The sequence below is a fragment of the Cherax quadricarinatus genome, chromosome 58 (genome assembly GCF_038502225.1).
Source record: "Cherax quadricarinatus isolate ZL_2023a chromosome 58, ASM3850222v1, whole genome shotgun sequence".
NCBI lineage: Eukaryota > Metazoa > Arthropoda > Malacostraca > Decapoda > Parastacidae > Cherax > Cherax quadricarinatus.
In genome coordinates, this window is record NC_091349.1 from 14,315,778 (window position 1) to 14,338,358 (window position 22,581).

Here is a 22,581-nt window from a genome sequence, read left to right on the forward strand (position 1 = left end):
CTATTGGAAAATAGATAAATGGTTCGCAGAAATGACAAGTTGATAAATCAGATACATGTGCAACACTTGGGTGTCTTTACTGAGGAAACGTTTCGCCACAAAGTGGTTTCATCAGTCCAATACAAATAATAGTTGAAGATCAGAAAAAGTTTGAGGTAATCAGTCCCTCAGCCTGGAGTCGTTGTCATCAGTCCATCACTTGATGAACTGATTAGTACATCGACTCCAGGCTGAGGGACTGATCACCTCAAACTCTTTCTGATCTTCAACTATTCTTCTTCTTACTGGACTGATGAAGCCACTGTATGGCGAAACGTTTCTACAATAAAGATACCCAAGTGTTACACATGGGTATAATCTATCAACCTACTGAAAAATAGGCAATGTCCTGTCTTATGAACCTGTTTGAATATAAGTTAAATAACACCTCACGAACCTGCTGAAATTTAAGGTAATTCCTGCATCACGAACCTCTTTGAATATAAAGTATTAAAATGGTATAAAATACCGACAGGTTGTTAGGTAAGACACATATGCAACAGTTAGGTATCTTTATTATGAAACGTTTCGCCTACACAGTAGGCTTCTTCAGTCAAGTACAGAAAAGTTGATAGAAGCAGAAGATACTTGAAGACGATGTAATCAGTCCATCACCCTTAAAGTTTTGAGGTGGTCAGTCCCTCAGTCTGGAGAAGAGCATTGTTCCATAGTATGAAACAATATGGAGAAGAAGTGACATCTGAGTTCTTACCTCTCCTAGTGGCCTACGTCTCACCTCTTGGCGCTATAAAAAGCTCCATCCTGTCACTTCTTCTCCATATTGTTTCATACTATGGAACAATGCTCTTCTCCAGACTGAGGGACTGACCACCTCAAAACTTTAAGGGTGATGGACTGATTACATCGTCAAGTATCTTCTGCTCCTATCAACTTTTCTGTACTTGACTGAAGAAGCCTACTGTGTAGGCGAAACGTTTCATAATAAAGATACCTAACTGTTGCATATGTGTCTTACCTAACAACAATATAAAGTAAAGAACGGTTCAAAAAAACGACAATAAAGATTCATAAATGCTGCCAAGTGTCTCATTCTTCAAGGTTAATAACGCCTCATGGAGCTCAGGCAATAAATATAAGGACGAGTAAACCGCATCTTCTTGGACTTGAAGTAATATGAAGCAATAGTACACAGCAGAGTAATGCACGATGGAGGAGCAGGCAGGGATACAGTGCTAAGGTGGATTAAAAATAGCTAGTATAAGAGACAGAAAGACAGAAAAGAATGAGGTACCTGGCCAAGAATAGCAGATACACACAAATACAATTACACAAATTATCATACAAGTAACATAAGTGTAAATTTCCTTGGATAACCCAAACAAGTCAGACTTATTTTCATTGGGCAGTTCAAAAATATTTACAAGGGCGCTAACTATTCTCAATCTACGTAAATGACAACGTGAAACTAACTGGAAGAATAAGAACACAAGGGGACAGACAGGCCACTTAAACATCATTAGCAAAATATTAATCAATGGTTATAATCAAGAAAAAACTATCGATGGCCCAAGGGTCTACAAATACCTTGCAAAGTTTGTGATATGGTTTACCTTGGGCAGAGACCTGAAGAGAGACCTGAAAACCAGAACTGTTTAACATAAGACGTCTGTCAGACATAGATAAAGAAAACCCACCTTTCGTTTAAACATACGAGTGAGAATGATTTTGGAATTCACTGGGGGAATTTTGCAATATTTTCTTCGTTATTTTTGATGTCCAAAAAAAAATAGGTGTACATTTAAAAACATTTTAACTGTTTTTAATTTCTCCAGGAAAATAGGTTTAATATCCGGCGAGGAATTATACAATGTGGAGGATGTGGCTTCTTCACGACTGAAGAAGTCACTTGTGCCGAAAAATTTCCTCTTAATAGTTGTCCATAAGTGTACATAAGTGTCTTTTTCCACATCATGCTGGTATCACCATACCATTTATCAATGTGCAGGATTCTACCTGCGTCTACTGACACTAGAGTAGCTTCTTCACGTGACGGCGACCCACGTCACCAGACTAGTGCTTCCTCGCAAAGAATCTTTCCATCTTGTGCAACATTTGGCAATCTAAGAGAGTTCCAAATGTTGCACAAGTCTCTCATTCTTCAACTTGACGGTTTTCAAAACCAATGTCATAATCTTTCCATCCCTCTCTTAGACCTTGACAGTGGCAGTGACCTGACTCACGAAGGTGACTTCATTCTACTGTTTTTACACATGTCACTGGGGTCTTTTTGCGAGAGATTAAGCTGGGTAAACTAAACGAGTTAATTATTTACACGGATGCGGTGACAAGTTTGCTGGGTCCAAGTAACAGAGTATGAACATTTCCTCCCTAGCTCGCACTTACGTATTTTCCGGCCTATAAGTCACGCTTTTTCCCAGAGAAAGTTTTTGAAAAATCACCCTGCGCCTTATATGCTCAGTATCAAGGGTAGACTTTGGGCTACGCTTAAGCAGTTCATTAACGTTACGTTACAAATGATCATGGGCCACATATGCCGGAAAATACGGTATATGTGAAATATGACGTAACGCCTCAGCAAATAACAAACAAAACCATAAATTTCCTGTAGATAGTGCCAGCCATACACACGAGATAGCCAAAATATTACAACAATTAGACAAAAGTGTGGAACACAGCGAGGTGATGGCCGACACCGTCTTGTTCAAACTATTTTTTTTCAACGTTTCTAAATTTCTCTTCAACTTCATATTTAGTCTTTTCAGTACATCTCTCTCCTGTGAAATATTGTTTACACGCTACTGGAAATCTCATTATTCTCAATATTGGTGTAGAATTTCAGTTAAAGAATTACTAATAAAGGGCAGTTTGTCATAGACGAAGGCGGACAGAATCAGCAGGTGGTGATATCCGAAATGTAGTCAGTGTGTTCTGACCAACGAGACAATCAGGAGAGGCTGTAAGAACGTACTGACATTTATAATAGTAGTGTCCAACACAGCACGAGGAAGTTCTCAACACCCGACAACACTGGAGGTTGGATGGCCAGACGCTTAATTGTAATTTCATGAATAACAGCCTGGTTCAACGACTCTGCCAGCGATCTCCTAAGAGCTGAGTTAATACCGGAAATTGTAGTCACAGAATAGCATCTACCTACAGGAGGATGAATGGTTCTGAACTGCGGAACACAGGTCCACAAATTGATGACCATACACTCCAGATAGCCAGGCACGTAACAAAAACAGTGTGTTAGTGTATGTGCTGAAGATACATCCAGAACTGAATGTATACTGGAAGGAGGTGCCACACACCAAATATATGAAGTGCTTGCGATGAACTACGATAGCTTGAGACTACAATAAAAATGAATAGTGACAATGTGAGTGAAAGCAGCGAGGATAACGTAAATTACTTTAGTGAAAATGTTAGCAAACTAATTGTCGGTCCAGGATCAAGGGAGAAGAAATTACCTCAGCCCAAGAAGCAAACCGGACATTAGTGTCAGTCCGAAGCAGCGAGTATCTCACTCTTCCCAAGAACCAGACCAGACATCACTGCCGCTTAGTTCAGGTTAGGTTAGGTAAATTTCGTCAACAAACAGGACAATTTTCCTGACGCAGGTCTTAATTATATGACCCGTCACTGGAGCTTTTGGTCATCTGACCGAGGCCTTCAGCTGGCTTAAATGTTCAACCCTTTAAAAATTAAGATTATAATGATATACATATTTCAGCGAAATTTATTACCACTTCTTTAAGACTGATGGACTGGTCGCACCATCTTTGTCGGAGCACACACCTAACTTTTGCACACGTGTCTTACTTAACTTGTGGGTGATGTATATTTTATTATATATTTTTTGCAAGAAAGCTTTTGGTACCGTGCCATTGAGGCTTCTTAGCACGGTGGAAAAAATGCAAATGCAGGATAATGCAATCCTTCATTGACTACGTTTCGCCCACACAGTGGGCTTTATCAAGTCACAAACAGATCTACCTGGCTAAAGAGTACACGAGTATTTATAGGGTGGAAAGTCAGGTGGAGAATGTTGGGTAGGTTGGATTTGAGACGTACCTGCACGGGACGGGCGAGTGTGTATGTTGTTCAGAAGGATAATGAAGAAGTTTCCTGGCAAGGGGTTCAGCTCTAGTTGAAACTGTTAGATATATACTGTACGAGTACCGGGGTGAGAGTGAAAACAGCAGCATGGATAACGGAATATATATGTCGTGCCGAATAGGCAGAACTTGCAATCTTGGCTTAAATAGCAATGCTCATCTTGCCATATAGGACAAGTGAAAATTTGTGTATTCAATAATTTCGCCAAAATCATTCTGAAACTAACGAAAAAAATATATTTCACTGTGTTTGTTTAGTATTAAATTATTGTAAACAAATCTAAAATATATTTAGTTGGGTTAGGCTAAAATAAATTGCGCTTGTTATAATAAGGTTAGGTAAGTTTTCTAAGTTCCTTTTGGTGCAAAATTAAAAATTTTTACATCAACATTAATGAAAAAAATATATCTTTAAACGTATAAGAGAAAATTTTAGAAAGGACTTAATTTTAAATGAGTTCTTGCTAATTGACCAGTTTTATATATTCGGCACGACATATATATATATATATATATATATATATATATATATATATATATATATATATATATATATATATATATATATATATATATATATATAATAAATATATATATATATAATAAATATATATATATAATAAATATATATATATAATAAATATATATATATAATAAATATATATATATAATAAATATATATATAATATAATATATATATATATATATATATATATATATATATATATATATATATATATATATATATATATATATATATATATATATATATATAATCATTCACGAGCCTAGATAATTACACTGTGTATGTGTCTAATGGTAATAATCGTAACCACAATTTTTAAAGTGGACGGGTAAGCCAGGGAAAGGCCTCGATCAGATGACCAAAAGCTCCAGCTGTGGGTCATCTCATGATTAAGACCTGAGTCAGGAAACACTTGTCCTGTTTCCTGACAAAACCTATTTAACCCAACCTGTATTTATTTCAGTTGAGAGCCTTATCCTCGAGTATGTATCACCAATATTTAATCCACATTTAAAATGAAAGTAAAATTAAACTAGAGAACGACGAGAGAAATACTCTACGAAGATTGATTTCGTGGGCTAGGCCTTGTGTCGCTAGCGTAATGTTGATGTCCCGTAGCTCGGATGGTAGCGCACTCACCTCACACATTGAGGTCAGTGGTTGGATCCCCAATATGGGTGGAAACATTGGACGTGTTTCCTTAAGACACTTGCTGTTCCTGTTCACCTAGCACTAAGTAGGTATGTGAGTTAGTCGACTAGTGTGGGTCGCATCCTGGGGGAGAAAATTAACCTACGTTGCCCGAAATGCTCTGCATAACCCGGGGCTTTCTATATAGTATTATGTCACTGATGTCAGTTATGGGCTGTATAAGTTATATCATGTACTTGCAGAAATTATTTAAAAATTATTTAAATTATTTAAAAGCGAAAGAAATTACCACGAAAAATAAAATATAGAGAAACATAGAGAGATGCGACAAAAACAAAGGAGTTTTGATTGGAATTACACATGCGAATGAAACAGAGGAATATCAGGAAACAATTCTTTATCATAAGAGTAGGAAAGAAGTGGAAGAGACCGGACAATAGCACAATGGATGCGGACTCTTCACAGATGTTTAACAATAGACACGACGACGCTTCTTGCAGATAATCAAAGTTCAGAAGCGCCACCAAAAGTTATCATTCAACTTCTGCAGATTCAAATATTTACTTATAAATAGGCAATTATACACACACACACACACAGATATGACATAGCTTTAAGATCAGGTACGATAAGGCTCTTGGAGACGGGAGTGTGGTCCTAATAGCGACTAGCAAAGAGGTGGATCTAGGAGCTATGACTCGACCCCTGCAACCACAAATAGAACGTAAGAAAGGAGGAACACTGCAGCAGGCCTACTGGCCTACACTAGGCAGTACTTTCTCAAACCCATAAGCATTAACAAAAATATCTGCCAACTCATTTTCAATGCCACACACACACACACACACACACACACACTAATCACTTTTTATCGTTTACAATTTTTTTTGGACTAATAAGTTCCTGTTACCAGGCCTAGTGTCTAATCGACATGTGCCTAGGACAAAATGGTAACTAACACACAACCACCTACAGAAACCCCCGAACCAGAACAACCCCAATGCAACCAAACATTCTAACCCAAAACACACATGCCATGCCCAGTGCCCCCACCCACCTCATAACTAACCCCACCTCCACAGCAATCACCCATAGATAACAAAAAAAGGCACAATACTGTGACTGGAACGATACACAAATAACCCGCACATAGAAGAGAGGAGCTTACGACTACTACAACCTCCTGCCTATATATACCCTTCCTTCTCTCCTTTTCGTTACTGTGACTTTGTAAATGGTCCAAGTCGGTCCGAAATGTCGTCGTAAGCTCCTCTCTTCTACATGCGGGTTATTTATGTAACCACTCACAGTTCTTCATCAGGTCTCCCGCTTCCTCAACCCCAACGTGAACATCAAAATGGTATACAATACCGACAGGTTGGTAGGTAAGACAACCTGTCGGTATTGTCAGTTCCATAGTCAGGAACTAGTTCCTGACTATGGAACTGAACTTCTCCAGGCTGAGGGACTGACAACCTCAAATTCTAAGACTTCAAGGGTGATGGACTGATTACATCGTCTTCACATCTCTACTGTTCTTGCCTACTTTCTGCATTCGACTGAAGAAGCCTACTGTGTAGGCGAAACGTTTCGGAATAGAGTTGCCTAACTGTTGCCTGTGTGTCTTACCTTCCAACCCCAACGTACCCCCCAAATGTCCAGCTTGCCACGTAATTAGTCTAGGAACAAGAATAAGGTGAAGAACCTTCGAAGCAATCCTGGATCAATTTTATCAAATTAGAGGATGCGACACCCTAGTCAGACATGAATAAGATAGTCAGAGGACTGAATAGAGTGAGAGGAAACATTTTGAAAACTGTAGAGGAAATGAGAGGGCAGAAACTGAAGCCAATTTCGTGAGTGAATCACAGAGACGTCAGGACCTACTTCTTAAGCCACAGGGTGGTAAGAGAGGGAAACGACCTGGAAGAGGAAGTAATTGAGATAAGACTCCCGACAGTTTTTAATAAAATAATGAATACCCTGTGGAAAGGCTCATCATGTCGACCAGTGGATTGTGAAGACACCAAATTACGGAGTCTATTACAGACCACATATCGCTCAGGATCGAGAATTAATAAATTTCACTCAGGAGCAAAGCATCGTCTAAAACTGCGATTTGTCTGCATTACGTGTCTTTATACCAGAGTTAGTTACTATGGTAACTAACGGGCACACGTTCCGCAGCTCGGGCTGAAAGTGTCGCACGAACTGTCCTAGCTAAACCTAATTGATAAGTTAGATTTAGCTAGGATATCTTAGGTTTAGCTAAGATTGGTTAAGTTAGGCTAGGCTAGCTTAGCTTATCTGCAATGTATCCGTGTATTGTCCAGTGACTGGCACAATACACAAATAACGTCCGACATTTCGGTCCTACTTGGACCATTCACTAGTCACACTAACACACGAAAGAGAGGGAGCCACAGTATATGTAAGCTAACCTAGAGTATAAGTTTTATTTCCATATATTTACCATACAATAAAGGAAATACGAAGTAATGAGGAATAGAAGTTAATAAATAAACTACGCAGCTGATATCTTCAACTTCTACACTTACAACCCTAGGCTACACTTACAACCCTAGGCTACACTTACAACCCTAGGCTACACTTACAACCCTAGGCTACACTTACAACCCTAGGCTACACTTACAACCCTAGGCTACACTTACAACCCTAGGCTACACTTACAACCCTAGGCTAAACTTAGAACCCAAGGAACGTAGAACCCAAGGCTTACACTTAGAGCTTCAAGAAGCTACTATTACACTTAGTGCCTTACACTACACTTACAGTAATACTTCACGGTACACTTAGTACATAACCTCAGCCTACAATAAGGTGTACCATAAGAGCGGACATCTGGCCCCACACTAACAGTGTAAGCAGCTGAGTGCGGATAATATCCAGATTATAACACCATGTAATGACCTCGCCAAACATAATAGCCTCGGGGTCCTGCTAATCACCCAACATAATTGCACCATCAACCAGCAAATCACCGCCACAAATAAACTTTATACATTTCAGAGATAATTCTCTTGCCATAGACACGCCACACATGTAAGGAAGTTATATATATTATATATATATATTATATATATATATATATATATATATATATATATATATATATATATATATATATATATATATATATATATATATATGCGCATGCAAGCATGCATGCGCTTAACAATTCACAGTAGGATTCGAATATGCAAACTCGGCAGAGTACACAGTACTCTGTGCTCTGATACCGAGTTTTCAGGTTTGAATCCTGCTAGGGACTGAGAGGCAATGTTTACGTCTTCTACTGAGGTGGAGTGACCCGAAACTTTTAACGTCATTCATTCAATCACTGTCTTCCCAGAAGCGTGCTGACATTACACCTCTGATATATTTGGGTGGTGCAACTTTATACTGTGCGGGCGATTTTTTTTTTCCTTCAAATAACGAGGTACTCCCACTTCACATGGATGACAATGCTGAGAGAACGACCATTGTGAAGTTTTGTGATGATCGGGGTGTAGCAGAGGCGTCACGTCGCGACTTGCTTTGGAAACTAAGTTTATTATCTACACTGATACTGCCTGGAGGAGAGTGTCTCACCCAGTTTGACGCCTTTTAAACTTTTTTTTTGTTGATAAATTAAGACATGTGCAACACTTGGGTACCTTAATTGAGGAAACGTTTCGCTATACAGTGGCTTCATCAGTCCAGTACAAAGAAGAATGTTGAAGAAAAGGAGTTTTGAGGTAATCAGTCCCTCAGCCTGGAGTCGATATAATCAGTCCATCAAGTGATGGACTGATTACCTTAAACTCCTGATATTCAATATTCTTCTTTGTGAAAGTTAAGACACATGTGCAACATCTGGATATCTTTATTGTAGTAGACGTTTCGCCATCCAGTGGCTTTATCAATACAGATTCTAGGACATAATAGGAAGACAGTAGAACTATATACAAAAGATGAGGTAATCAGTCCCTCGGCCTTGGAGTTAGTGTTCACAGCATCGTGGTGGAGGAGAGTCTGGAGCAAAGGCAAGAAGACTGGCGCTTTTTATAGGTGTCAGTGAATGGGACGGGCAGCAGACGAGGTCAGTCACTGGTAGGCGGGATTCCCCAGTGGAAGTAGGTCCTTCCCAAAGAGATGGGTTAGTTGCAGCAGCCGTGAAGAAGGTCTTGTAGATGTCCTCTGAACCAAGATTCCATGATGTTGCAGTGTCTGACAAGTTGTGCAAAGAAAGGTATAAAATACCGACAATATGAAAGTTAAGACACATGTGCAACATCTGGATATCTTTATTGTAGTAGACGTTTCGCCATCCAGTGGCTTTATCAATACAGATTCTAGGACATAATAGGAAGACAGTAGAACTATATACAAAAGATGAGGTAATCAGTCCCTCGGCCTTGGAGTTAGTGTTCACAGCATCGTGGTGGAGGAGAGTCTGGAGCAAAGGCAAGAAGACTGGCGCTTTTTATAGGTGTCAGTGAATGGGACGGGCAGCAGACGAGGTCAGTCACTGGTAGGCGGGATTCCCCAGTGGAAGTAGGTCCTTCCCAAAGAGATGGGTTAGTTGCAGCAGCCGTGAAGAAGGTCTTGTAGATGTCCTCTGAACCAAGATTCCATGATGTTGCAGTGTCTGACAAGTTGTGCAAAGAAAGGTATAAAATACCGACAATATGAAAGTTAAGACACATGTGCAACATCTGGATATCTTTATTGTAGTAGACGTTTCGCCATCCAGTGGCTTTATCAATACAGATTCTAGGACATAATAGGAAGACAGTAGAACTATATACAAAAGATGAGGTAATCAGTCCCTCGGCCTTGGAGTTAGTGTTCACAGCATCGTGGTGGAGGAGAGTCTGGAGCAAAGGCAAGAAGACTGGCGCTTTTTATAGGTGTCAGTGAATGGGACGGGCAGCAGACGAGGTCAGTCACTGGTAGGCGGGATTCCCCAGTGGAAGTAGGTCCTTCCCAAAGAGATGGGTTAGTTGCAGCAGCCGTGAAGAAGGTCTTGTAGATGTCCTCTGAACCAAGATTCCATGATGTTGCAGTGTCTGACAAGTTGTGCAAAGAAAGGTATAAAATACCGACAATATGAAAGTTAAGACACATGTGCAACATCTGGATATCTTTATTGTAGTAGACGTTTCGCCATCCAGTGGCTTTATCAATACAGATTCTAGGACATAATAGGAAGACAGTAGAACTATATACAAAAGATGAGGTAATCAGTCCCTCGGCCTTGGAGTTAGTGTTCACAGCATCGTGGTGGAGGAGAGTCTGGAGCAAAGGCAAGAAGACTGGCGCTTTTTATAGGTGTCAGTGAATGGGACGGGCAGCAGACGAGGTCAGTCACTGGTAGGCGGGATTCCCCAGTGGAAGTAGGTCCTTCCCAAAGAGATGGGTTAGTTGCAGCAGCCGTGAAGAAGGTCTTGTAGATGTCCTCTGAACCAAGATTCCATGATGTTGCAGTGTCTGACAAGTTGTGCAAAGAAAGGTATAAAATACCGACAATATGAAAGTTAAGACACATGTGCAACATCTGGATATCTTTATTGTAGTAGACGTTTCGCCATCCAGTGGCTTTATCAATACAGATTCTAGGACATAATAGGAAGACAGTAGAACTATATACAAAAGATGAGGTAATCAGTCCCTCGGCCTTGGAGTTAGTGTTCACAGCATCGTGGTGGAGGAGAGTCTGGAGCAAAGGCAAGAAGACTGGCGCTTTTTATAGGTGTCAGTGAATGGGACGGGCAGCAGACGAGGTCAGTCACTGGTAGGCGGGATTCCCCAGTGGAAGTAGGTCCTTCCCAAAGAGATGGGTTAGTTGCAGCAGCCGTGAAGAAGGTCTTGTAGATGTCCTCTGAACCAAGATTCCATGATGTTGCAGTGTCTGACAAGTTGTGCAAAGAAAGGTATAAAATACCGACAATATGACTGACCTCGTCTGCTGCCCGTCCCATTCACTGACACCTATAAAAAGCGCCAGTCTTCTTGCCTTTGCTCCAGACTCTCCTCCACCACGATGCTGTGAACACTAACTCCAAGGCCGAGGGACTGATTACCTCATCTTTTGTATATAGTTCTACTGTCTTCCTATTATGTCCTAGAATCTGTATTGATAAAGCCACTGGATGGCGAAACGTCTACTACAATAAAGATATCCAGATGTTGCACATGTGTCTTAACTTTCATATTGTCGGTATTTTATACCTTTCTTTGCACAACTTGTCAGACACTGCAACATCATGGAATCTTGGTTCAGAGGACATCTACAAGACCTTCTTCACGGCTGCTGCAACTAACCCATCTCTTTGGGAAGGACCTACTTCCACTGGGGAATCCCGCCTACCAGTGACTGACCTCGTCTGCTGCCCGTCCCATTCACTGACACCTATAAAAAGCGCCAGTCTTCTTGCCTTTGCTCCAGACTCTCCTCCACCACGATGCTGTGAACACTAACTCCAAGGCCGAGGGACTGATTACCTCATCTTTTGTATATAGTTCTACTGTCTTCCTATTATGTCCTAGAATCTGTATTGATAAAGCCACTGGATGGCGAAACGTCTACTACAATAAAGATATCCAGATGTTGCACATGTGTCTTAACTTTCATATTGTCGGTATTTTATACCTTTCTTTGCACAACTTGTCAGACACTGCAACATCATGGAATCTTGGTTCAGAGGACATCTACAAGACCTTCTTCACGGCTGCTGCAACTAACCCATCTCTTTGGGAAGGACCTACTTCCACTGGGGAATCCCGCCTACCAGTGACTGACCTCGTCTGCTGCCCGTCCCATTCACTGACACCTATAAAAAGCGCCAGTCTTCTTGCCTTTGCTCCAGACTCTCCTCCACCACGATGCTGTGAACACTAACTCCAAGGCCGAGGGACTGATTACCTCATCTTTTGTATATAGTTCTACTGTCTTCCTATTATGTCCTAGAATCTGTATTGATAAAGCCACTGGATGGCGAAACGTCTACTACAATAAAGATATCCAGATGTTGCACATGTGTCTTAACTTTCATATTGTCGGTATTTTATACCTTTCTTTGCACAACTTGTCAGACACTGCAACATCATGGAATCTTGGTTCAGAGGACATCTACAAGACCTTCTTCACGGCTGCTGCAACTAACCCATCTCTTTGGGAAGGACCTACTTCCACTGGGGAATCCCGCCTACCAGTGACTGACCTCGTCTGCTGCCCGTCCCATTCACTGACACCTATAAAAAGCGCCAGTCTTCTTGCCTTTGCTCCAGACTCTCCTCCACCACGATGCTGTGAACACTAACTCCAAGGCCGAGGGACTGATTACCTCATCTTTTGTATATAGTTCTACTGTCTTCCTATTATGTCCTAGAATCTGTATTGATAAAGCCACTGGATGGCGAAACGTCTACTACAATAAAGATATCCAGATGTTGCACATGTGTCTTAACTTTCATATTGTCGGTATTTTATACCTTTCTTTGCACATTCTTCTTTGTAGTGGACTGATGAAGCCACTGTGTGGCGAAACGTTTCCTCAGTACAGATACCAAAGTATTGTACAAGTGTCTAATTTATCATAGACTTCTTTATTCATCACAAAGTGGGTATCACATCAGTGTACAAGCTTCGTACGGAGGCACTTTAGTATGCTAGTGTGCAGTCCTGTGTGGTCAGTGATCTTGTTGTTGTGAACTGACAATCTTGGGGCTGACAGCTGTGTATGTATGATTTCATCGCCTTAAATCAGTAACGTTATATTTCAGTAGTATGACTGAATCAAGTACTACCACTTGATAAAGCTTTACACAGAACGATACAAAGACTTGATAAAGCGAGCGCTCGCCTCTTTGGCAAGTCAGCATTGTTAGTCGAAGACAGAAAATGAATTTCAAAATGCGACGTCACTCAGCAGTTGTTCGTCCTACATAACGTCGAAAGACGCACGTTAGAAAAGTAGAGTATTCTGGAAGATGGCTGGGATTCTAACTTCTGCCAACATAAGAACATAAGAACGAAGGAACACTGCAGAAGGCCTACTGGCCCATGCGAGGCAGGTCCAAGTCTCCTACCGGCTTAAGCCAATGCACCCAACCTAGTCAGGTCAGGTCACATTGACTTAAGGGAGGAACACGGCAACCGACCTGGTAGCACAAGCTATCAGGTCTAACTCACACCCACCCACATCTACTCATGTATTTATCCAACCTATTTTTAAAGCTACACAACGTTCTAGCCTCTATAACGGTACTTGGGAGTTTGTTCCACTCATCCACAACTCTATTACCAAACCAGTACTTTCCTATATCCTTCCTGAATCTGAATTTTTCCAACTTAAAACCATTGCTGCGAGTCCTGTCTAGGCTAGATATTTTCAGCACACTATTTACATCCCCTTTATTTATTCCTGTCTTCCATTTATACACCTCAATCATATCCCCCCTAATTCTACGTCTTTCTAGAGAGTGCAGTTTCAGGGCCCTTAGTCTATCCTCATAGGGAAGGTTTCTGATACATGGGATCAACTTCGTCATCCTCCTTTGTACATTTTCCAGAGAATTTATATCCATTCTGTAATACGGTGACCAAAACTGTGCAGCATAATCTAAATGAGGCCTAACCAAGGATGTATAGAGTTGAAGAACAACCTGAGGACTCCTATTATTTATGCTTCTTGATATGAAGCCAAGGATTCTATTAGCTTTATTGCGAACACTTATGCACTGTTGTCTTGGTTTCAGATTACTGCTAACCAGAACTCCTAAATCTTTTTCGCAATCCGTAATATTAAGATCTACATTATTTAGTTTATATGTGGCATGGTTATTGTCCTGTCCAACATTTAGAACTTTGCATTTGTCTATATTAAACTGCATCTGCCACTTCTCCGACCACTGCATCAGTCTATTCAAATCTTCCTGGAGTGCTCGAATGTCCTCGTCAGAATGAATTCGACGGCCTATTTTGGTGTCATCGGCAAACTTGCCGATGTCGCTCTTTATGCCCTCATCTATGTCGTTTATGTAGATTGTGAACAGCAGGGGGCCCAACACTGACCCCTGTGGAACACCGCTCGTGACACTTCCCCACTCTGATTTCTCCCCATTTATGCAAACTCTCTGCTGCCTATTTGTCAACCATGCCTCTATCCAGGAAAAAATTTCTCCTCCTATTCCATGTGCTTTAATTTTCCTCAACAGTCTCTGATGTGGGACCCTGTCAAAAGCCTTACTGAAGTCCATATACACAATATCATATTCATTACCATGATCTACCTCCTCAAATACCTTAGTGAAAAAAGTTAATAAATTCGTAAGGCAGGAACGCCCCTTTGTAAAACCATGCTGAGATTCGTTGATTAATTTATGCTTTTCAAGGTGGCTACGAACTGCCTCGGCAATTATTGATTCCATAAATTTTCCCACTGGTTGATCAGGCGCTGGTTGATCAGGCGCTGATCCACCAGGAGGCCTGGTCACAGACCGGGCCGCGGGGGCGTTGACCCCCGAAACTCTCTCCAGGTAAACTCCAGGTAAACTATGGAGGTCAGGCTTATTGGTCTATAGTTCGAAGCTAAGGACCTGTCACCTGTTTTGAAAATAGGTATCACATTTGCCATTTTCCACTTATCTGGCACCATGCCAGTTTGTAGTGATATGTTGAAAAGATTAGCCAAAGGTGTGCTAAGCTCCTCTTTACATTCCTTTAGAACCCTTGCATACAGTTCATCAGGGCCTGGGGATTTGTTAGGTTTTAATTTATCTATTTGCCTAAGGACCATGTCACTTGTGACCCTAATAGTGCACAGTTTATTATCGTCCTGTTCTACATAATTTATCATTACTGGAATATCGCTGGTATCCTCCTGTGTAAAAACTGAGAGGAAGTATGTGTTAAAAATTCTACACATTTCCTTATCACTGTCAGTGAGCTGACCCGAGGAACTTTTGAGTGGGCCTATCTTGTCCCTGATCTTACTTCTGTATACCTGAAAGAATCCTTTTGGGTTAGTCTTCGATTCTCTTGCAACTTTAACCTCATAATCTCTTTTTGCTTTTCTAATTCCCTTTTTTATTTCTCTCTTTAACTGAATATATCGATTTCTCAATTGCCCCTCTCCTCTTTTGATTTGCCTATATATGCCTCTCTTTTGACCAATCAGATATTTTAATCTATTGTTCATCCATTTAGGATCATTTTTGTTTGATCTGATTTCCCTATTTGGAACATAATTTGACTGAGCAGCTAGAACTATGCCCTGGAAAGCATCATATCGGCAACCATCACCACCTACCTGACCCTTAGTCAGGTCATTCCAGTTCAGCCCACCTAAGTAATTTTTCAGTCCTATGAAATCAGCCAAGCGAAAGTCAGGGACGGAGACTAGAAGTCTGGAGACAGGAGAGACAGGGAGAGACATGATTAATTCTTCGCTGAAGAGTTGGAAGAGTTCTTGGACACTGTCCATGCTGAGGCCCTCAACATGGTCGTGTCGAGGACAATAAAGTATTTATATTGTTGTAGCGGGGGGAAGAGAAGGAACCGGAGCACTGCCGGGGTCGAGGAGGAGATGGTAGCAGCGAATGCATGGAAGTGGTAGTGGATGTACGTAGGTTGAGAAGACCAGTCATGAAAAGTATAGTTGGAAGAGGACCACAGTGACTATCCAGGTCTGCTCATCTTCCAGTAGTAGGGACAGAAGCAACCCATTTACGAACCACGGAACAGGTGGGGTCTGAGCCCATCCAACTAATTGGATGAATCTTACTGCAGTAAGCTGACCGAGTGGCTTAAGCACTGGCCTCCAGTTTTACGACTCGCTTGTCATGGGTTCAAATTCCACCCGTTCCGTGTTTTTTTTATATTTTTTTTTCAATGGTGTCATTACGATTTCATGAACCAGAGCCATTTACGACTGAGGACCAATCACTGCTTGTGAGACTGATGCAGGACCATCATTTGCAACATCAGTTACGTCCAAACAAAGGAAGACGTTCAACACTGTCACTCCCAAGTTAGTTTCGGAATTGGATCGCACTAAGACGACAGACCACAGTGTTGCCGGTATCCTGGAACTGCTTCCAAACTCGTTCATAACCTAAGAGTCCTAAGTGAACTCTCCACCATCCGAGATACCATTTACTGGAAGACGGCGAAACACAGAAGAATGATGCAAATGATATAAAATACCAACAAGATGATGATTAAGACACATGTGCAACAGTTGGGTATCTATTGTTGAAACGTTTTGCCTACACAGTAGGCTTCTTCAGTCAAATATAGAGGCTGCAGGTGTAGTAGTGAAATGAAGATTTAATCAGTTCATCAGCCTTGGTTGGTGAAATAGTATTTGAGGTGGTCAGTCCCTCAGTCTGGTCTGGACCAGACTGAGGGACTGACCACCTCAAATACTATATCACCAAGGATGATGAACTGCTGATGAACTTGCGGTTTTGACGAAAATTTGTGTATGCAATAATTTCGCAAAAAAACATTCTAAACGGAACGAAAAAATATTTCTTTGTGTTTATTATTATATTATTGTAAACTTATCTAAAATATAATTCGTTGAATTAGGTTAAATTAAATTGCGCTTGTTATAATAAGGTTAGGTAAGTAATGTATTCAGAAGAAGCGTTACTAGCCCCTTGCTCCCGCCATTTCAGTCGCCTCTTACAACATGAATGACTTATGGAGAAAGAATTCTGTTCCACTTCCCCATGGAGACGAGAGGAAATAAACAAGAACAATAACTAGTAAGAATAATTGAAGAAACCCAGAGGGATATGTATATATATATGCTTGTAGATGCATGTGTAGTGTAAGTAGAAGTAGCAAGACGTACCTGAAACCTTGAATGTTTATGAGACAGAAAAAAAAAACACCAGCAATCCTACCATCATAAACAATTACAGGTTTCCGTGTCACACTCACCTGGCAGGATGGTAGTACCTCCCTGGGCGGTTGCTGTCTACCAACCTACTACCTAGAATATACATATAACTATTAGAAGCAAGATTTCAGAAGCCCAGGGCTTTACCAACCATGCTAATGGAAACTTCACTAAGAGCAGGTCAGTCACATATTAAACAGGGAAATTTCTGCAGCTGTAACCAAGTGCGACGGTAGCGTGCAAGTGTCTCTAGACAGAGCTGCTTCCATGGCAATACACGGGAGGGATGGGGGGGGGGGAGCTCTTTACCCACAGATGCTGTCAATTTTACCCCAATAAACTGCAATAAACTGTTGTATTTTTCATGAATCGATAAGGATTGGCCACACTGTCAGCATTGCATCTTTGGCACTTAAATGAAGTTAACACCATCTAAAACATGTCATTATCTTTAGCGCTTAAATGAAGATAACAACGCCTAAAATATGACTCGCAAAATCGTAATGACACGATTGCAAACAAACCACGGTGGGGATTGAATTCGCGGTTAGTTCAATCCCCACCCGTACTGTGGCCTTTTCTTTACGCCTAAAACATGTCATTATCTTTGACACTTAAATGGAGATAACACAGCTTAAACATAACATTATCTCTGAAGAGAATTAAATGAGGTATAGACGTGTTCATGCAATAATTTATAAATTACATAAAAATACGACAATGAAAATAGGAAATAAAACCTGAGCGCTTTCATGTGCTTACACATACATCTTCAGAGGAATAGGAAGAGGCAAGAGAAGCACATTTATACGTTAAACACTGATGTGACACCTCACTCAGAGAAGGTGACAACACCTCTCACAGGTTTGTGTGAGGTGTTGTCAAACATAAAATATGCTTCTCCTGACTCCTCTTTCTATTCCTCTGAAGATTGTGCAAGCACATGAAAGCGCTCAGGCTTTATTTCCTATTTTCGCTGTCGTAATTTTAAATATTTGCGATCACAGGTTTTATTGTGATTTCTTCCACTGATAAAGTATACAGTAGAAACTTGTATAAGCGGCACTTGTAAGCTACCTACTGTACCAATAATCAGGTTACCACTGTACCAACAAGAACCACAGTTGACACAAGCAGCGTCTTCAAGAATCGTCAAGACTTCTGAGCCTCGTGGGTCGTGTCGCCTCTCATATTATCACCACAATCAAAACTAAGCGCTAAACCTGCAAGAGGACCCTCTAATAGAGCCCGATAAAAGCAAATGTTATAATGTTTTTTTATTTAATAAAAATTACTTTACAATTTTTTTTAATAAATAGCATTTTATGTACTAGCTTGTGCTAACGGTTGCGTTGTTGAGTTTGTTGATAATGAGCTTAAACCATTATTTGGGTTGGGTTTGTTCACGTTAGCTTGGATTATATTAGTTTAGGTCAAGTTAAGTTACATTAAGTTTAGGACAGACTTAGGGTATGTTAGCTACAGGTTACCTTTAAGTTAGGTTAATTTGGCTTTAGGTCAGGTATTGGGTTAGGTTTAGGTTAGCCTTAGCTTAGTTTAAGTTAGATTTAGAATAGTTTTACTTACTTTCAGGTTACGGTGCGTTAGTTCTAGATAACATTAAGCAAGATTAACGTCACATTAACCAGAGTTACCCAGCTATAACACATATTAACAAAATGTACAACAACGGCATTATATACTGACAGGTACGTTAGTATGACGCAACGTACGGTTCATATCTTACTGCCGACGTTTCGTCCACTGGCAGGCAAAACGTCTTCTCAATAACATATAGCCAACTCACTGTCTTAACATACACGGTAGCATAGAAAATGGGTCGGGTAAATATTTTGGTTTAGTGGGTGTCGGTTTGAGAAGAACCTGCCTTGTACGGACCAGTAGGCCTGCTACAGTGTTCCTCCATTCTAATGTTCTTAAACGAAACTTTCGTGACAGGTGAACCGAAAACCTGGAGAAAGAAAACCTGGAAAACACCGAGGAGAGGAGAAAGCTTAGAGAGTACAAGACCGAGTTTCTCGTCAAGGTCTCTCAGTCTCTTTAAAGACGGACCACGGTACGGGCGGGGATTGAACTCGCGATGAGTCGTAAAGCTCCAGACCGACGTGTTTTACGACTCACCTCGAGTTTAATCCCCGCCTGTACCGTGGCTTGTTTGCAATCGTGTCATTACGATTTCTTGAGTCAAGAGTTTAGAAACGATATCGGATTCATAATAAAAAAAATAAATCCGCCTTTGTTTAGGAACCTTAGCTTAGGATGGGTTAGTGTTAAGTGACTCTTGTAAATCGCTTTACACACCCTTAGTAACTAAGCCAAGAATTTTTTTATTTCGTGTATTAAGAGGGTGTGTACAACAATGCTTCTTGTATTAATCAAGTCTGTAAACAATGCTTCTTGTATTAATCAAGTCTGTAAACAATGCTTCTTGTATTAATCAAGTCTGCAATACAATGCTTTGTGTATTAAGTCCGCAAAACAATGAAACAATATAACTACAGTCCACACCCAAGGTCACTAGCCAAGGATAAAAACAGTATTTCAAACCCTTAAACCCAAACAATATAGCACGTGACCCTTGACCTAAAACAGGTATAAGGTTCCTAACCTAATACTACTACTACTGTGTGACCTTAAATGATCCGACCTTAGGAGACCTAAGTGACCTTACCTGCCATTAAGACGATCACAGCGACGTTGCCAATGATGCCGAAGACCAGAGTGACCAGGTAGGTGGTGAGATGGAGATAGAAGAATGGTATTATCTGGTGGGAGATAAGAGAGACATTATGAGAAAGGAGAGAGAGAGAGAGAGAGAGATGTATTAAGGAGTGAAAACATCTGAGATTATATAGGGTTAATAACTGTGGAAGAGAAGTGAACTTAAGGAAGATTACACAAATTTGAGACCCAAGAGAGATTATTATGGGATAAGAACCGAGGGAAATTATACGGACGTGAGAACTAGGGTAGATAACAGAGGGGTCGTTAACTGGGTTTAAAGCCTGTCGACTACACACAGGGTCGTTAAGGCTGTATGTCACCTGCTCTCCATTAGTGAAGGATACTTAATGCTTTGCACAGGGACTAAAATATAAATGTATACATACTGAGATGCACACCCATCTAAGTATACATACACTGTACATACACATTAAGAGGTTATAGAGGCAAAAACATATGAAAAAAATAGATGTATATTGTCTTCATATGGAAATAAATGCCTTTTCCTGAGTAATTTACTGAGGACAGACTTTAGATGTTTGGATATTTACCTCAAGAAGGTTAATGAGAATATCAAAATATTCTGTTGTGATCTAGTAGTTTTGAATATTACTTTTGTGAGTCGTGGATAATAATGAGCCAGAATTGTCTGGGATTTGAGTTAAGTGACGTTACTACTGTACTAATGATGACGATAATTTGCATGTTACGGCTATTACTACTACTACTGCTGCTGCTGCTTTTGCTACTGCTGCTACTCCTTCCACTGCTACTGCTGTTTGTATTCCTGTTACTACTACAATCGCTGTTTTTACTATTGCTACTACTACCACCACCACTAATGCTACAACTGTTGTTGGTACTATTGCTCCTGTTGCTAATACTACTGCTGCTATCTTACTACTGCTACAAGTTTTGTTTGTACAAATGCTATTACTACTACAGGTTACTATTACTACTACAATTGCTACTGGTTTTACTACTGCTGCTACTGTTACTTCTACTGCTAATACAACTGCTTCAACTACTACTACTACTACAACTACTTCCGTGCTTACTACTAAAATTACAAGTATTTAAGCTACTGTTATTGACAATACCACAATTACTACTATCACCAACATTATCACCATCCTTACTACCACTACTATCACCAACACACTACCACAACCGTTATACAACTATCTTCCCCTCCCCCTCCCACCTACAACACCCTCCACCAGCTCCTCCCTCTCTCCCACTCACCTTCCAAGGATAATGCAGATCATTCGGGTCAGCGATTTCGATAAAATTGAAGGTATCGTTTAAGCGAACGGTTACGTTCCCTGCGTCCAGCCATTCCCCCTGGTCGTTCACCTCTGCCGGGGTGGTGTAGTCGTTCATGTAGTCGCCCATGGTCGTCTCTAAGTGGTTCAAAGAGAAAACGTTGAATAAAATCACTGGCAAAGCAAATTGCATACGTTTTTGCATGAAATTTATCAGTTTATTGATGGATAATTGTGTAAAGTTTTATTTTGCCTTAATATCCGCCAGTGTTGTTTATACACAAGTTTCTGAACTTGTTCCTGTACAAAAATAATTTTAGGCAACTCGTTGCCATTATACAAGATAATAAACCTGTTAACAGGTTATTATTACTGTAACTTGCTTAAGTTACCCCTGGGTTATTACTACTAAAACTTGCTTAAGTTACCCCTGGGTTATTACTACTGTAACTTGCTTAACTTTCCCCTGGGTTATTACTATTGTAACTTGCTTAAGTTACCCCTGGGTTATTATTACTGTAACATGCTTAACTTTCCCCTGGGTTATTACTATTGTAACCTACTTAAGTTACCCCTGGGTTATTACTACTGTAACATGCTTAACTTTCCCCTGGGTTATTACTACTGTAACTTGCTTAACTTTCCCCTGGGTTATTACTATTGTAACCTACTTAAGTTACCCCTGGGTTATTACTACTGTAACATGCTTAACTTTCCCCTGGGTTATTACTACTGTAACTTGCTTAAGTTACCCCTGGGTTATTATTACTGTAACTTGCTTAAGTTACCCCTGGATTATTACTACTGTAACTTGCTTAAGTTACCCCTGGGTTATTACTACTAAAACTTGCTTAAGTTACCCCTGGGTTATTACTACTGTAACATGCTTAAGTTACCCCTGGGTTATTACAACTAAAACTTGCTTAAGTTACCCCTGGGTTATTATTACTGTAACTTGCTTAAGTTACCCCTGGGTTATTACTACTGTAACTTGCTTAAGTTACCCCTGGGTTATTACTATTGTAACCTGCTTAAGTTACCCCTGGGTTATTACTATTGTAACCTGCTTAAGTTACCCCTGGGTTATTACTATTGTAACCTGCTTAAGTTACCCCTGGGTTATTACTATTGTAACTTGCTTAAGTTACCCCTGGGTTATTACTATTGTAACTTGCTTAAGTTACCCCTGGGTTATTACTATTGTAACCTGCTTAAGTTACCCCTGGGTTATTACTATTGTAACTTGCTTAAGTTACCCCTGGGTTATTACTATTGTAACCTGCTTAAGTTACCCCTGGGTTATTACTATTGTAACCTGCTTAAGTTACCCCTGGGTTATT

The 22,581-nt window shown here is 40.4% G+C and overlaps 1 protein-coding gene across 1 annotated transcript in view; it reads right to left on the reverse strand.

The window, feature by feature from the left end:
• Positions 1 to 22,581, reverse strand: part of LOC128698102 (galanin receptor 2b-like) — a 774,594-nt gene that overhangs the window by 215,177 nt on the left and 536,836 nt on the right. Inside the window, exons 2-3 of the mRNA XM_053790210.2 lie at positions 21,222 to 21,379; positions 19,924 to 20,017 (exon numbers count right to left, since the gene is read on the reverse strand). Of these exons, the coding sequence (XP_053646185.1) occupies positions 19,924 to 20,017; positions 21,222 to 21,371 (244 nt within the window). The 5' untranslated portion in view covers positions 21,372 to 21,379. The remainder of the gene's footprint in view (positions 1 to 19,923; positions 20,018 to 21,221; positions 21,380 to 22,581) is intronic.